General features: G+C 43.8%; 2 protein-coding genes across 2 annotated transcripts; one reads left to right on the forward strand and one right to left on the reverse strand.

Moving 5' to 3' along the window:
- Positions 1 to 5,966: 5,966 nt before the first annotated feature.
- SCYGR6 (small cysteine and glycine repeat containing 6) lies at positions 5,967 to 6,260 on the reverse strand. Its single transcript, XM_054477621.1, has one exon. It carries the CDS (start codon positions 6,258 to 6,260, stop codon positions 5,967 to 5,969), a length of 294 nt encoding a protein of 97 aa, XP_054333596.1.
- Positions 6,261 to 11,098: 4,838 nt separating this feature from the next.
- LOC129031207 (small cysteine and glycine repeat-containing protein 9-like) lies at positions 11,099 to 11,380 on the forward strand. Its single transcript, XM_054477208.1, has one exon. It carries the CDS (start codon positions 11,099 to 11,101, stop codon positions 11,378 to 11,380), a length of 282 nt encoding a protein of 93 aa, XP_054333183.1.
- Positions 11,381 to 17,786: the final 6,406 nt, after the last annotated feature.

A 17,786-nucleotide genomic window follows, 5' to 3' on the forward strand; every position in this document is an offset into this window, starting at 1 on the left:
CTCTGCATTTTTGTTTTTTTAAAGGAGGTAGAGTGGGATGGTTTCCTGGCACTTTGAAAATCTTCTGATACAAACAATTTTTTCTTTTCTTCTTCTTTTTCTTTTCTTTTCTTTTCTTTTTATTTTTTTGAGACAGAGTCTCACTCTGTCGCCCAGTATGGAGTGCAGTGGCGCGATCTCGGCTCACTACAACCCTCTGCCTCCCGGGTTCAAGCGATTCTCCTGCCTCAGCCTCCAAAAATTAACTTCCAGTTAATTTTTTGTATTTTTAGTAGAGATGGGGTTTCACCAAATTGGCCAGGCTCATCTCGAACTCCTGTCCTCGTGATCCGCCTGCCTCGGCCTCTCAAAGTGCTGGGATTACAGGCGTGAGCCACCGTGCCTGATCTTTTTTCTTTCTTTCTTTCTTTTTTTTTTTTTTGAGATGGAGCCTCGCTGTTGTTGGCCCAGGGCTGGAGTGCAATGGCACGATCTCGGCTCACTGCAACCTCCACGTCCCGGGTTCCAGCAATTCTTTTGCCTCAGCCTCCCTAGTAGCTGGGATTACAGGTGCCCGTCACCACGCCCAGCTAATTTTTGTATTTTTAGTAGAGATGGGGTTTCACCATGTTGTCCAGGCTGGTCTCAAACTCCTGACCTCAGGTGATCCACCCGCCTCAGCCTCCCAAAGTGCTAGGATTACAGGCGTGAGCCACAGCACCTGGCCACCTGGCCTCTTTTCTTTTCTTTTCTCTCTTTCTTTTCTTTTTCTTTTTTTTGACAAGGTCTCACTTTATCTCCCAGGCTGGAGTGCAGTGGTGCAACCCCACCTCAGTGCAACCTCGATCTCCCAGGCTCAGTGATCCTCCTGCCTCAGCCTCCCAAGTAGCTGGGCTTGCAGGTGGGTGCCACCACATCACATTAATTTTTTTTAATTTTTTTGGTAGAGACAGAGTCTCACTATCTTGCCCAGGGTGGTCTTGAACTCCTGGGCTCAAAGGATCCTCCTGCCTTGCCCTCCCAAAGTGTTGGGATTACAGGCGTGAGCCACTACACTCAGCCTACAAAGAGTTTATATATTAAAGTGAAACTTCTTATTAAACAGGGGATATTTTAAAAAGCATTACAAGGTTCTTATTGGTTAAAATGGAAAAAATATTTTTATTTCTGTTCATCTCTTGGTGGAACTGAAAAACCCTCCCTAAAGATAAACACTGTGTGGCTTCTAAGGGCTACCAGCGGAAGTGAAATGGATTAAAACATCCCGAGGTGTCTTGGTTCTCGTCCTATGGCTCTGGGTTTTCTATTTTCATCTTCCTATGATTTGTGAAAAGTCCTGAGCTGAACCTTAGGTGTAGGAGTGCCCTGCTCATTGTGCAACCTTGCAAATTGCTGGGTCCTCCCAGAGAATATTGTGAAATTTTATTAAAGGCTGAAGGTGTCATGATTTCCTCCACACCTCTTGAAGAAGATGAGTTCAAATTGGACCTTGAGAAGCTTACTCTGATTCTCTAATATCTCATAGCCATAGTCTAAATCAGAGAGAGATATTGAGGAATTCATTCATGCATAGAAACATAAATGACACTTTTGCAGATTACATGACATGACATTTGAGTTTGATCCCATACGATTGTGTGGGGAGAAGGGTGTGGATGGGGTTATAGATGACAAAAGATTGGCTGTGTGTTGATTATTGTTGACTTGGGCGGTAGTTCTTAGAAACTGATTGTACTATTTTCCATTTTTGTATATGTTTATTTTCCATAATACAAAATGTTTTAAAATCATTTATTCTGACGGGCACAGTGGCTAATGCCTGTAATACAGCATTTTGGGGAGCCGAGGTGGGTGCATCGCTTGAGCCCAGGAGTTCAAGACCAGCCTGGGCAACATAGTGAGACCCTGTCTCTACAAAAATACAAAAATTACCCAGACATGGTAGCATGCGTCTGTAGTCCCAGCTACTTGGGAGGCTGAAGTGGGAGGTTGGCTTGAGACTAAAGAGGTAGAGGTTGCAATGAGCTGAGATCACACCATTGCACTCCAGCCTGGGTGACAGAGCCAGACCCTGCCTCAAATAAGCCCACACACAAAAAAGAAAAAAAAATCATTTCTTCATTAAGAAGTTATTTATTGAGTAATTACTAAGTGCCAGACACTGTCCTAGGTGCTTGGGATACATTCGTGAATAAAGTTAAAAATCTCTGCCTTGTAACTTACATTCTAGCTTGGGATGGGATATGTAGAGGGAACATAAATAGTAAACATGATGAGTTAGTGAATTTTATAGTGTGTTAGAAAGTGGTAAGTGCTGTGGATCCCACTGAGAAGAGGATGGAGAAGAGGACTAAGCCTGAGGCTTGGGGCTCCAACTTGGGAAAGAACCTACAGGGAAGCTAAATGAGAACAGTAGGAGAGGGAGCCACAGTGTATTAGAGAGTTGCTCAACACTGTGTACCTCCCTATTATACTTCCTCTTGCACTGTTACTCAAATATGTGGCTGCAATTATGTGCATGAAAATGTATACAAGGCCAGGCATGGTGGGTCATGCCTGTAATCCCAGGTGGGTAGACCACCTGAGGTCAGGAGGTCGAGACCAGCCTGGCCAACATGGTGAAACCCCATCTCTACTGAAAATGCAAAAATTAGCCAGGCATGGCGGCACACCCCTGTAATCCCAGCTACTTAGGAGGCTGAGGCAGAAGAATCGCTTGAACCCAGGAGGTGGAGGTTGCAGTGAGCCGAGATCGTGCCTCTGCACTCCAGCCTGGGCGACAGAGTGAGACTCTATCTCAAAAAAAAAAAAAAAAAAAAAAAAAAAAAATCTATTTGAATAGTTGATACAGGAGTGGAGAAAAGGTGGCCAGGCAAAGAAAATCTCACATTAGGATTACTGCAAGTAGGCTAATTTATCTGTTTCACTCTTAAATGTTAACTCTTTGAAGGCAAATATTTGTTTAGATTTTTTTTTTTTTTTTTTTTGAGATGGAGTCTCACTCTGTTGCTCAGGCTGGAGTGCAATGGAGTGATCTTGGCTCACTGCAACCTCCGCCTCCTGGGTTCAAGGGATTCTCTTGCCTCAGCCTCCAGAGTAGCTGGGATTACAGGCGCCTGCCACTATGCCCAGCTAATTTTTGTATTTTTAGTAGAGACAGGGTTTCACCATGTTAGTCAGGCTAGTCTCGAACTCCTGACCTCAGGTGATCTGCCGGCCTCGATCTCCCAAAGTGCTGGGATTACAGGTGTGAGCCACCACAGCTGACCTTATCTTTAGATTTCTATCTTGGCTGGATAAATGGCCTAATAGAGCAGCCACATATTTGCCGAGTGAATGAGTAAAAAACACGTGGAGAGTTGGAGTGAAGCTGTGACCTGCCATACTGGGACCATCCAACGCTCCCAATCATAATTCAGTTGCAGATGTTGGAGCTCATAAACCGATAACACAAAATACAGTGCCTTGAGATACCGAACTGCAGAAGCCTAAAGGTCTCTCTGATCTCCCCAACAAGGTCTCTTCCGAAGAAGCTGAAGTCTTCTGTCTGCCTAAGATCTGGACCCACCAAGGGGAACTATTGTTTTTTCTTCCCCTCCTTGTAAGAGTAAGAATGTAACCACACTTGAATAGACCCTCTCACAGTCAAAGAGAACTACTTACAAATTAATCTCAATTCCTGATCCTTTATTGTCCTTCAGAAGAATTCCTCTTCTTCCTCTTCCCATAACATGTTTAGCCAGGCTGGTAGATTGAAGGGGGCCAGCCTATCCATACCTGTGGGTATTTCTCGTTCATCTCTTGGTGGGATGAGAGACTGAGAAAAGAAATACGACACAGAGACAAAGTATAGAGAAAGAACAGTGGGCCCAGGGGACCGGCGCTCAGCATACGGAGGACCCGTGCCGGCACTGGTCTCTGAGTTCCCTCAGTATTTATTGATTACTAGCTCTACCATCTCGGCGAGGTGGATGTGGCAGGACTATAGGGTAATGGTGGGGAAAGGGTCAGCAGGAAAACGTGGGCCAAGGACTCTGTGTCATAAATACGTTTAAGGAAAGGTGCTGTGCCTCGATGTGCACATAGGCCAGATTTATGTTTGACTTTACACAGACATCTCAGTGCAGTAAAGAGCAGTATTGCCACCAGCATGTCTCATCTCCAGCCATAAGGCGTTTTCTCTTATCTCAGTAAATAGAATGTACAATCGGGTTTTACACCGAGACATTCCATTCCTAGGGTTGAGCAGGAGACAGATGCCTTCCTCATATCTCAACTGCACAGAGGCCTTCCTCTTTCACTAATTCTCCTCGGCACAGACCCTTTATGGATGTCGGGCTGGGGGATGGTCAGGTCTTTCCCTTCCCACGAGGCCATATCTCAGGCTGCCTCAGTGGGGAGAAACCTTGGACCATACCCAGGCTTTCTTGGGCAGAGGTCCCTGCGGCCTTCCGCAGTGCATGGTGTCCCTGGGTACTCGAGACTGGAATATGGTGATGACTTTTACCAAGCATACTGCCTGCAAACACATTTTTACCACAGCACATCCTGCACAGTCCTAAATCCATTAAACCTTGAGTCAATACAGCACATGTTTCTGTGAGCACAGGGTTGGAGCTAGTGTTACAGATTAACAGCACCTCAAGGCAGAATAATTTTTCTTAGTACAGAACAAAATGCAGTTTCTTATGTCTTCCTTTTTCTACATGGGCACGGTAACAATCTGATCTATCTTTCTTTCCCCCACAGTATATAAGCTTCTGAACCCTGTTGGGAGGTGGGTACACTCTGTGGTTCTCCCTGTGCAAACATTAATATATTTCTATGCCTTTACCTTTTGTTTTCTTTTTTAATCGCCCAGGGTGGAGTGCAGTGATGCCATCGCAGCTTACTGCAACCTCCGCCTCCCAGTTCAAGCAATTCTTGTGCCTCAGTCTCCCAAGTAGCCGGGATTACAGACATGTGCCACCACACTCGGCTAATTTTTGTATTTTTAGTAGAGATGGGGTTTCACAGTGTTGGCCAGGATGGTTTTGAACTCCTGGCCTCAAGTCATCCACCAGCCTCAGCCTCCTAAAGTTCTGGGTGTATGCCTTTTCTCTAATGAATGTGCCTTTTTTGTGAGTTGATTTTCAGTGAACCTTTGGAGGGTGAAGGGGAAACTGCACTGACCCCAACACAGACCTACATCCTGGGAAGATGTGTAGACGAGCACAGGAATTTCTGTCAGTGACACTGATGATCAAAGGTTGGAATTTACTCCCAAATTTTTATCTTTATTGTAAAGTCTGCTACAGCATAGTATGGGACCTGGCATCCACTAACTGAAACCCATCCCAAATCTTTACATATCACCCGTTGTCTTTTGCTGTGTTGGCCTCACCAATGCAAGGTGTACATCTTACAGAACAGAGAGATGCCTGAGAATATGGAGAGATTATTATTTTTATTAGGGAAGAGTAGCCTTTTTTTTTTTTTTTTAAAACAGGGACACAGAAACAGGAAAGAAGTTAGTGAATGTGCAATATGAAACAACAATAAATCCATCATAAGAATTTTTTCAAAAAATAAAATATTAGTTCTCACGATTTTATTTTGTTAAGCTCAGAATACAAATATATTTTTGACATGAGTGGCTGTGTTTCCACCCCTTATGTTGATAATATATGCTAATCTTTTATCTTTTTTTTCCAAAAGAAAACAAGATTACAAAAATGACAGAGAATAATAGCATAACAGCACGATAGCAAAATAGCATAATGCTAAGTCTTGGAAGATACAGGGAGAAGGAATTGAAGTAGTCATACCACCACAAAGGAAGAAAAACAATCCTGAGACTTCAGACAACAAGGGACAGCATGAACAGTTCCAATACATCCAGGTAGATAAGGCAGGACAGAAGCAGAAAGGGTGAAGGAAAGTTTCACTAAATTCTGTGAGCAAAGCTCAGCGTTTCTTAGGCTAGAGGCAGAGCCAGGCTGGCCCGCCTAGCAGCAGCATTGCTTCTTGCAGCAGCACTTCTGCTGACAGCAGCCCTTCTGCTGGTAACAGCCCTTCCCACAGCCACAGCCACTGCCATATGAGCTGCAGGTGCGGCGGCAGCAGCAGATCACGGGCGTGCTGCAGCAGCCCCCACAGCAGCCGCGGCAGCAGGGGCAGCAGCTGGAGCAGCAGCCCACCCGGTAACACCTGCAGGTGGTGCAGCTGCCACAGCCACCACCACAGCCACCACCGCAGCCACCGCAGCCACCACCGCAGCCACCACAACCACAGCAACCCATGGTGTCAGTAGAGAGGACTCAGGTGAAGTGACGAGGAAGGACTCAGCAGAGGTGAGGAGGTCTGATGTTCTTTGCTTCAGGGGCTCTTAAATACCCCTTCCAGGCCTAACATGTGGCAGGTGGCCACTTCCTTGTTTCCTCCAGCTTCCCTGGAGGAATTTCACAAGACCCTGAGTGTGTTTCCTCATTGAACACCTCTGACTTCATAGAATTGCTTATTTTCACATTTACTTCTTCCTCAAGTTATGCTTCTAATTGTTTCTTAAATATTTAGTCTTGTTTTAACCTAGCAGTTTTCAAGTGTGATCTATGAGTCTCATTTGATGAAAGCGCATCTCCTATCTTCCATGCATCAGGATCCCTTGGCCCCCAGAGGATCTTTCCCCTGGTTTCCCCCTCCTCTAAAGGAAGCCTTTTCTGTTTTCAGGTGCTGTCTGCAGAATGCAAGAGAAGGTGAGATCCCTCAAGGAGAAGCAAACACTCAAATCTTCACATGTCATAAGGTCCCTTGGCTAACATCTCAGAAGGCTTTCTCAGCCTTACTTTTCAGACTTACTTTTGCTGTTAATTCACAAGTCAAAATATGGGAAAGATACCCATCTTGGGTTGATAGTCACAGTGTATTTCAAAGTGAGCTTCCCACACTGGCTCATGTTCCCCTCTTGTCCTATACTCATGGATTAGTGGATGAGGTAGCTAAGAGCCTCTGCCACCAGCTGGTTTCATGTCCCTGAAAAAGCCATGGTCCCTATGTGACCCAGTTTCCTTAGCTTAGGGTAAATAATGCATAAACTTTTAAAAGACCTTATTTTTTAGAGCAATTTTTGGTTCACATCTAAATTGAGCCGAGGGCCGGGTGCGGTGGCTCACACCTGTAATCCCAGCACTTTGGGAGGCTGAGGCGGGTGGATCACTTGAGGTCAGGAGTTCCAGGCCAGCCTGGTCAACATGGTGAAACCCCGTTTCTACTAAAAAATACAAAAATTAGCTGGGCGTGGTAGTGGGCACCTGTAGTCCCAGCTACTTGGGAGGCTGAGGCAAGAGAATTGCTTGAACCCGACAGACGGAGGCTGCAGTGAGCCGAGATCGAGCCACTGCACTCCAGCCTGGGTGACAGAGTGAGACTCTGTCTCAAAAAATAATAGTAATAATAATAATAACAATAATTGAGCCAAAAGTACAGAGTTCCCATATACCCCCTGTCCTCCCCGACATAGCCTCCTTCACTACTGACATCCCATGCCAGGGTGATACATTTGTTACAACTGGTAAACCTACAGTGAGACATCATAATCACCCAAAGTCCATAGTTTTCATCAAGGCTCACTCTTGTCTTCTTTCACCACCCTGGGTACTTAGCCCCTTCAGAATCACAAGTCCGGCGGGCGTGGTAGCTCATGCCTGTAATCTCAGCACTTTGGAAGGCTGAGGCAGGCAGATCACCTGAGGTCAGGAGTTTGAGACCAGCCTGGCTAACATGGTGAAACCCTGTCTCTACTAAAAATACAAAAATTAACCGGGTGGTGGCTCATGTCTGTAGTCCCAGCTATGCGGAAGGCTGAGGCACGAGAATGGCTTGAATCCGGGAGGCAGAGGTTTGACAGCCTGGGCAACAGAGTGAGACTTGGTCTCAAAGAAGAAAAAAGAATCATATGTCTTAAGAATTGTCTCCAAAAAATTAAAAGAAAAGAAGAACTTCATGTAAAGTCCTTTTGCAGCCTTCAAAGGCTATTCCTAAACTGGCATCCTTTTCCAGAGTGCTATGATGTGGGGTATTCTCCCTTAGATTTCTGTAGAGCAGTGGATCTCAATGAGGGGCAATTTTGCCCCCAGGAGACACTTAGCAACATCCGAAGACATTTTTGCTTGTTTTTTGTTTTGTTTTGTTTTTGAGACAGAGTCTCGCTCTGTCGCCCAGGCTGGAGTGCAGTGGCGCGATCTCAGCTCACTGCAAGCTCCGCCTCCTGGGTTCACGCCATTCTCCTGCCTCAGCCTCCCGAGTAGCTGGGACTACAGGCGCCCACCACTACGCCTGGCTAATTTTTTATATTTTTAGTAGAGATGGGGTTTCACCGTGTTAGCCAGGATGGTCTCTATCTCCTGACCTTGTGATCCACCCGTCTCGGCCTCCCAAAGTGCTGGGATTACAGGCATGAGCCACTGCTCCCAGCCTGACGTTTTTGCTTGTTATAACTGGCAGAGACGTTGTCATAACTAGTGGTTTGAGGCCAGAGATGCTGCTCAACATTCTACATTGTGCAGGACAGTCCCCACAACAAGGAATTGTCTGTCTGAAAACATCGGTAGTGCCAAAGTTGACAAATCTTGTCGTATTTAGTGTTTTTCCTTTCTAAATCATCTTCACACTCATTATTTCAAAACAATATTACTGTCTGAGATTTACCTTAAAAAATTATTCTTCAATTAGTTAACAAAGATGCATAGTGCCCATGTCAGGTAAAATATTCTGGGCTGGGGCCAGGCATGGTGATTACTCCTGTAATCCCAGCACTTTTGGGAAGCTCAGGCAGGAGGATCACATGAGTCCAGGAATTTGAGATGAGCCTGGGCAACATAGTGACACCCTTATCTCTACAAAAAAGAAAAAATTAGCCAGGTGTGGTGGCATGCACCTCTAGTCCTAGCTACTTGGGAAGCTGAGGTGGGAGGATCACTTGAGCCCAAGAGGTTGAGGCTGCAATGAGACATGATCATGCCACTGCACTCCAATCTGTGTGACAGAGTGAGGCACTGTGTCGCCCCCCCAAAAGAAAAAAAAAAACAACCATCCAAACAAACAAAAAAGAAGCCTGTGCTGTGCTGGAAGATTCTGTAGCTGAACATTTTCAGCCATGATTTGGCCTGTGATTTAGAGCAGGAACTAAGGCTCAGAGGGGGTCCGGCCACCTCTATTGGACTGTGTGAAATTGTGCAATATGGGTCATGTCAGTTGATTTCAAACATGCCTTGAGTGTTAATTAACAAAATATATGCACATGATTAAAATAATTCCACAGTTCCTTCTCCCATCCCACCTTCTTCTCTAGTCCACTAAACAGAAGCAGCATTATCCTCTTGCCAGCTGTTTCTGTTGATAGCTCCCTCCATATTTCTTATTAATTTCCCCAATTTTGTTTTTTTTGAGACAGAGTCTCACTCTGTTGCCAGGCTGGAGTGCAGTGGTGCGATCTCGGCTCACTGCAACCTCCGCCTCCAGGGTTCAAGCGATTCTCCTGCCTCAGCTTCCTGAGTAGCTGGAATTACAGGCGCTCGCCACCGTGCCTGGCTAATTTTTGTAGTTTTAGTGGAGACGGGGTTTCACCATGTTGGCCAGGCTGGTCTCAACCTCCTGACCTCGTGATCCACCGGCCTTGGCCTCCCAAAGTGCTGGGATTACAGGCGTGAGCCACTGTGCCCGGCTAATTCCCCTATTTCTTAATTGCCAATGTTAGTTTCTGTTAAGATGGATGGGGATTTAACTCTCTTGTATCACTCCTAATGTATTTGTATTACTAGTTTTTGTAATCTATAACCAATGGTAACTTAATTGTTATAATATAAATATTGCTCACTCAACTCAAATAGTCTATATAATTACATTTCCTGAAGCAGTTTTTTATTTTTCTAAAGTATTGGATTTAATTCTCTCTCTCTCTCTTTCAATTTTTTAACTTGTTGCTTTTATTTCTCTTGATCTATTTGCCATTGTCAGCCATATAATGTTTCATGTAGATTTTCCTCTTGGACAGCAATTGATAAAACTTTTCAAGCCCCCACACTTATTCTTTATTCTAATTACAAAATGCTTTCTTATTTTAAATGCCATGTGAATTGTATCAAAAAAGATGAATCATTGTGAAGGTTTACTTGTGCTTTATAAGCAATCACACAATGTTATTTTATTTATTTGTTTATTTTTTGAGCCAGAGTCTCACTCCATCACCCAGGCTGGCGTATAGTGGTGCAATCTTGGCTCACTGCAACCTCTGCCTCCCAGGTTCAAGTGATTCTCCTGCCTCAGCCTCCAAAGTTGCTGGGACTACAGGTATGCACCAACATGCCCAGCTAACTTTTTGTATTTTTTCTAGTAGAGATGGGGTTTCACCATGTTGGCCAGGCTGGTCTCGAACTCCTGACCTCAGGTGATCCACCCGCCTTGGGCTCCCAAAGTGCTGGGATTACAGGCATGAGCCACCACACCTGGCCAACACAATGTTAAATATACATTTAACATTAAATGAATGTTAAATGTAATGAAACGTAGAGCCAGGCTTTATAACTGTGCGGTGGGGAGCAAAATCTTCCATTCTCGGGTGGACAATTTCCAGTGAGAGTATCCGGCTGCCTCTGCAGTTGGCAATGACATTTGTGCCTGAGACACCTGTCATTTCTCCAGTCTTTGGTAAGAGAATTTCTGGGCACTATACAGGAATAGCCTCCTGATAATGTTTATTCGTTGTTTGAATGTTGGACCGTCCATTCAAGCACTGCTGTTGTACTATGTGGGCTTTCTGAGTGTGCCCAAAACTGTTGATAATACCCCTTTTCCCACGGTTCTCAGGAGGTCTTACTGGAATTTTTAGGACATTCGACTCAGAAAATAAACAAAACAAGTAATCTCATAAACCTAGCTCCCATTCCAAAGGGCAGTAAATAATATATTATGAGATTCTCCCATGAGAGTTGACCCAAACAATAACAAGGAAGTGGTCATGTGTCTTCCCTCTCCTCTCCCCAGAGTTGGTACATAAGGGCCTCCCCCAGCAGAAGGAGGCATCAGACCTCCTCACCTCTCAAGTCCTCCTTCCTCACTCACCTGAGTCCTCTCTACTGACACCATGGGTTGCTGTGGTTGTGGAAGTTGTGGTGGCTGTGGTGGTGGCTGTGGTGGTGGCCGTGGTGGTGGCTGTGGTGGTGACTGTGGCAGCTGCACCACCTGCAGGTGCTACCGGGTGGGCTGCTGTTCCAGCTGCTGCCCCTGCTGCCGCGGCTGCTGTGGGGGCTGCTGTAGCACGCCCGTGATCTGCTGTTGCCGCCGCACCTGCAACTCATGTGGCTATGGCTGTGGGAAGGGCTGTTGCCAACAGAAATGCTGCTGCCAGAAGCAATGCTGCTGCTAGGCAAGTCCCCAGCCTCTGGGAAGATGCTGCAGGTAACTAACTGTCGTGTTGGTAAATTTTCTCTCCCTCCTGCCAGTCTTCTCTGATTTGAAAGTCACAAGAAGTTTTATCCACATTCCCTGGTCTCTGAGCTCCTGCCTGCACGTGAAGACCACCAACACAAACCTTCTCTATCAATCACCAATCAAAGTATGAGCCCCCAAAAAAGAGGGATTTTTAAATGCTATGTTTTCTTGAAATTTTACTGTTGAAATGTTTGTTTCTATTCCTTTTCCCTTCTTTCTGTAGTTTCTGTATCCTGCATGTCTGCTCCTGCTTTCTGTTTCTGTAAACCTGAGACAATGTTTTCCCAATTAACCACATAAAATTGGCATTAAAGACTCATGGACATCTCCTTCTTTCTTTGTTCTTCTAATGTGTCTAAAGGAAAGATGCAATTAAATCTAGAAAACTAACACTCCCTATGTTTGTTTGTGATGGATTTAGAATAATAACTAATAGACCAGGTCCGGTGGCTCACACCTGTAATCAAAGCACTTTGGGAGGCCGAGGAGGGTGGAGTTCAGGAGTTTGAGGTCAGGAATTCAAGACCAGCCTGACCAATATGGTGAAACCCTATCTTTATTAAAAATACAAAAATTAGCCAGGTGTGGTGGCGGGTGCCTGTAGTCCCAGCTACTTGGGAGGCTGAGGCAGGAGAATCACTTGAACCCAGGAGGTGGAGGTTGCAGTGAGCTGAGATGGCACTACTGCACTCCAGCCTGTACGACAGACCGAGACTCCATCTCAAACAAAAAAAAAAAAAAAAAAAACACTAATAAACTGGGTGCAGTGGCTCACACCTGTAATTCCAGCACTTTGGGAGGCTGAGGGGGGTGACTCTTAAGGCCAGGACTTCGAGACCAGCCTGGTCAACATAGTGAAACCCCGTCTCTACTAAAAATACAAAAAATTAGCTGGGTGCGGTGGTGTGTGCCTGTGGTCCCAGCTGCTTGGGAGACTGAGGCAGGAGAGTCACTTTGAACCTGGGAGGTGAGGGTTGCAGTGAGCTGAGATCATGCCACTGCACTCCAGCCTGGACAACAGAGTGAGACTCTGTCAAAAAAAAAAAAAAAAAAAGAAAGAAAAGAAATCATGAATAATCTGTTCCTAACAGGTTTTCACACAGTGGTAAAAGTTTGTTGGCTTCTATCTGAATTAGAAAAAAGATTCACAAAACTGTATCAACGAGATCTTATTTCATCACTTTCTCTCTACCCTTAGATTCAAGTTTTCTAACAGATTTTAACCTAGGCATCTATAGCCAGATGAAATTCAACCCCTAGAGCTATTTAGGTCTTGGCTATTTTGCTTTTGGTCCTATTAACAGACTAAAATTTAATTACAGTTCAATGAAATTTAAAAAAATTCATCATCAGTACTAGTTAATTGTCTTTCTGGTAGATTATGGTCACAAAATACTAATGTGGCCATATTTGAATAAATCTATTAGTAAAAGTTGTGACCTACTAAAACACTATATCCACTTTAATTATATATATATATATATATATATATATATATATATTTTTTTTTTTTCTGAGATGGAGTCTCACTCTGTTGCCCAGGCTGGAGTGCAGTGGCGCGATCTCAGCTCACTGCCACCTCCGCCTCCTGGGTTCAAGTGATTCTCCTGCCTCTGCCTCCTGAGTAGCTGGGATTACCAGCACCCACTACCACACCTGGCTAATTTTTGTATGTTTAGTAGAGATGGGGTTTCACCATGTTGGCCAGGCTGGTCTTGAACTCCTAACCTCAGCTGAGTTGGCCTTGGCCTCCCAAAGTGTTGGGATTATAGGCGTGAGCCACTGCACTCAGCCCCACTTTAATTATATTCTATCACAAGAAAGTAAGAATATTATAAAAACAAAAAAATACAGAGTTCACAAAGGGTGGCTTTCATACCACATCTGTAAGTCCCCTGAAAGTGAAGCCACATATGGTGTATGTTGAAAAACCCATCTTCTGAATGTAGTCCCCTTTTTTTGATGAGATATCCATTAGAATTTTGAGCCTAACTCTGTTCCCTGTTGAAAGCAAGAGATGGAGAAAGGGGCAGAAGAATTCTCTGTGGTGTTGGCAGCCTCCCTGGGCCTGAGAAAGGTAATTTACTGATTCTTGCTCCTGGACCACAGAGGTCTCTTCTCTTTCTCTTCCATTCTTGGAAGCACTCACAGAAAGTAGATACTTCAGAAATGCTACAGTGAAAAGAATGTAGAAGATGCTAGTCCAGGGGCAAGTTCAAAGTCTGCATTAAATAGTAACACCACGAATGCTTCCAAAGAGAGGCTGTTATGAGGGTTTCACAAGAGTCAAGGAAAAATGGGCACTTCTTGCCTGACTCAAGTGTGTTTCCATATGGACCTAAAAGATGATGGGCTACAGTGCTGACTCGGTGGTTATTTCTTGTTATTGCCTGTCAGTTTCAGCATCAATATGTGGATCAAAAGAACAAGGTAATAATATAAAGTAGATGAATTTGCTTCAGCATATATCTGGCAATCACAAACTTTGCATCAGACACTGTGGTGGGCACAGTAGGACACGCGAAAACAAGCCCCAGATGGCCAGGATTTGATTAATAACTGGCAGTTTCCCTAATTCTTATTCCCTTTTTCTAATTTAGGACCAATTAGAGAATATGCACTCCTAACGAATCACATAAGATGCCCTGCTTCTAGTTAGTCTGTCTGCAATCTTCCATAACAAAAGCGTCTCATCTGGGCATACCTGAAACCTTCCCTTCTTTTGGTATGAAGCTTTCCCACTCCTCCGCCTGCCTTTGAGTGTCCACGAAAACAAAGGTGATGCTGTGGCAAACCATTACTTTGCTATGGCAAGCAAAATTAAATAGCCTTTACCTGGACTAATTTGGTGGGTTGTCATTTATTTCCACAAGACTCAGGAATTTCATTCCTAAGTTTGTGTAAATTCTATAGATACATACAAGAATGCTCACAGTAGCACTGTCAAAAATAGCAAAAACCTGGAAACAACGGGACTTCCTATCGTCTGGAGAGTAAATGAACAGAAATGGAATGTAAGTGGATGTAGTAAAACCACGTCCAAAGAAATGCAAAGGAATAACAAACACAAGCTTTTTCTGTTTTTCTTTTTGAGACAGGGTCTTATTCTGTTGCCCAGGCTGTACTGCAGTGTCATGATTATGGCTCACTGTAGCCTTGATCTCCTAGGTTCAAGTGATCCTCCTGCCTCAGCCTCCTGAGTAGCTGAGACTACAAGTATGCTCCACCACGCCTGGCTAACTTTTAAGTTTAATAGAGACTAGTTCTTGCTATGTTGCCCAATCTCAAATTCCTGAGCTCAAGCAATCCTCCTGCCTCTGCCTCCCAAAATGCTGGGATTACAGGTGTGAGCCACCACTCCTAGCTGAACACAAGCTTTAGGGCAAGGACTACCTTGGGTGTAGGAGGGCAGGAGGACAGGTTGCGCCGGAGGAGCCTTATGTTAGATCATACTGCCAAGGTCCTGAACAGTTACATCATTAAAATAATTAACAAATTAAATAAAGAAGGCTATGTTTAAAGTGTTCTATGAACCAAAAGGGCACACAAACCATTGTTTCCTGTGCCCCTTAAAAAATGGTATATGTTCTGGCAAACTGAATGCAGCAGTACCTCAAAAAGTTTATCCATCATGATCAAGTGGGCTTCATCCCTGGGATGGAAGGCTGGCTCAACATATGCAAATCAATACACGTAATCCATCATATAAACAGAACCAAAGACAAAAACCACATGATTATCTCAATAGATGCATAAAAGGCTTTTGACAAAATTCAAGAGCCCTTCATGCTAAAAACTCTCAATAAATTAGATATTGATGGGACGTATCTCAAAATAATAATAACTATTTATGACAAACCCGCAGTCAATATCATACTGAATGGGCAAAAACTGGAAGCATTCTCTTTGAAAACTGGCACAAGACAGGGATGCCCTCTCTCACCACTCCTATTCAATATAGTGTTGGAAGTTCTGGCCAGGCAATCAGGCAGGAGAAAGAAATAAAGGGTATTCAATCAGGAAAAGAGGAAGTCAAATTGTCCCTGTTTGCAGATGGCATGATTGTATAGTTAGAAAACCCCATCATCTCAGCCCAAAATCTCCTTAAGCTGATAGGCAACTTCAGCAAAGTCTCAGCATACAAAATCAACGTGCAAAAATCACAAGCATTCCTATACACCAATAACAGACAAACAGAGAGCCAAATCATGAGTGAACTCCCATTCACAATTGCTACAAAGAGAATAAAATACCTAGGAATCCAACTTACAAGGGATGTGATGGACCTCTTCAAGGAGAATTACAAACCACTGCTCAACAAAATAAAAGAGGACACAAACAAATAGAAGGACATTCCATGCTCATGGATAGGAAGAATCAATACTGTGAAAATGGCCACACTGCCCAAGGTAATTTATGGATTCAATGCCATCCCCATCAAGCTACCAATGACTTTCTTCACAGAATTGGAAAAAACTACTTTAACGTTCATATGGAACCAAAAAAAGCCCGCATTGCCAAGACAATCCTAAGTCAAAAGAACAAAGCTGGAAGCATCACACTACCTGACTTCAAACTATACTACAAGGCTACAGTAACCAAAACAGCATGGTACTGGTACCAAAACAGAGATATAGACCAATGGAACAGAATAGAGCCCTCAGAAATAATACCACACATCTACAACCATCTGATCCTTGACAAACCTGACAAAAACAAGCAATGGGGAAAGGATTCCCTATTTAATAAACGGTGCTTGGAAAACTGGCTGGCCATATATAGAAAGCTGAAACTGGATCCCTTACTTACACTTTATACAAAAATTAATTCAAGATGGATTAAAGACTTAAATGTCAGACCTAAAACCATAAAAACCCTAGAAGAAAACCTAGGCAATACCATTCAGGACATAGGCATGGGCAAGGACTTCATGTCTAAAACACCAAAAGCAATGGCAACAAAAGCCAAAATTGACAAATGGGATCTAATTAAACTAAAGAGCTTCTGCACAGCAAAAGGAACTACCATCAGAGTGAACAGGCAACCTACAGAATGGGAGAAAATGTTTGCAATCTACCCGTCTGACAAAGGGCTAATACCCAGAATCTACAAAGAACTCAAACAAATTTACAAGAAAAAAATCAAACAACCCCATCAAAAAGTGGGGGATGGACATGAACAGACACTTCTCAAAAGAAGACATTTATGCAGCCAACAGACACCTGAAAAAAAGCTCATCATCACTGGCCATCAGAGAAATGCAAATCAAAACCACAATGAGATACCATCTCACACCAGTTAGAATGGCAATCATTAAAAAGTCAGGAAACAACAGGTGCTGGAGAGGATGTGGAGAAATAAGAACACTTTTACACTGTTGGTGGGACTGTAAACTAATTCAACCATTGTGAAAGACAGTGTGGTGATTCCTCAAGGATCTAGAACTAGAAATGCCATTTGACCCAGCCATCCCATTACTGGGTATATACCCAAAGGATTATAAATCATGCTGCTATAAAGACACATGCACAGGTATGTTTATTGTGGCACTATTCACGATAGCAAAGACTTGGAACCTACGCAGATGTCTATCAATGATAGACTGGATTAAGAAAATGTGGCACATATACACCATGGAATACTATGCAGCCATAAAAAAGGATGAGTTTATGTCCTTTGTAGGGACATGGATGAAGCTGGAAACCATCATTCTGAGCAAACTGTCACAAGGACAGAAAACCAAACACCACATGTTCTCACTCATAGGTGGAAATTGAACAATGAGAACACTTGGATACAGGATGGGGAACATCACACACTGGGGCCTGTGGTGGGGTGGGGGGTGGGGGAGGGATAGCATTAGGAGATATACCTAATGTAAATGATGAGTTAATGGGTGCAGCACACCAACATGGCAGACGTATACATATGTAACGAACCTGCACGTTGTGCACATGTACCCTAGAACTTAAAGTATGATAATAATAAATTAAAAAAAGAAAAAGAAAAAAATGGCATATGTTAAAATGTGGTAACCATTATTAAAAAAAAATAGAGCACAGTATGACAGATTGGGATTGAAGGAATGGTGGCTGGGATTTCAATTTCCAATTGGGTGGTCCCAATAGGACTCAGGTAGAACCTGACATTCCATGAAAGACTAGAAAGTGATGAAGAAGTGAACTATCCAGTTTTCTGGGGCAAGAACATTCCAGAAAGTGTGAAGGGAACAGTGAAAACGCAGTTCAACCAGCACCCACTGAATGGGAGTGTCAGGAGTATGGAGTTCAGTGAAGTGATGGAGAGGGTGTTGTTGGCATCTCTCGGGGGCAATTTTAGGT

The sequence above is a fragment of the Pongo pygmaeus genome, chromosome 11 (genome assembly GCF_028885625.2).
Source record: "Pongo pygmaeus isolate AG05252 chromosome 11, NHGRI_mPonPyg2-v2.0_pri, whole genome shotgun sequence".
Lineage (NCBI taxonomy): Eukaryota > Metazoa > Chordata > Mammalia > Primates > Hominidae > Pongo > Pongo pygmaeus.

Excerpts from the sequence above, each read along its gene's own strand:
- SCYGR6 (XM_054477621.1), bottom strand. The coding sequence starts at position 6,260 with ATGGGTTGCTGTGGTTGTGGTGGCTGCGGTGGTGGCTGCGGTGGCTGC.
- LOC129031207 (XM_054477208.1), top strand. The coding sequence starts at position 11,099 with ATGGGTTGCTGTGGTTGTGGAAGTTGTGGTGGCTGTGGTGGTGGCTGT.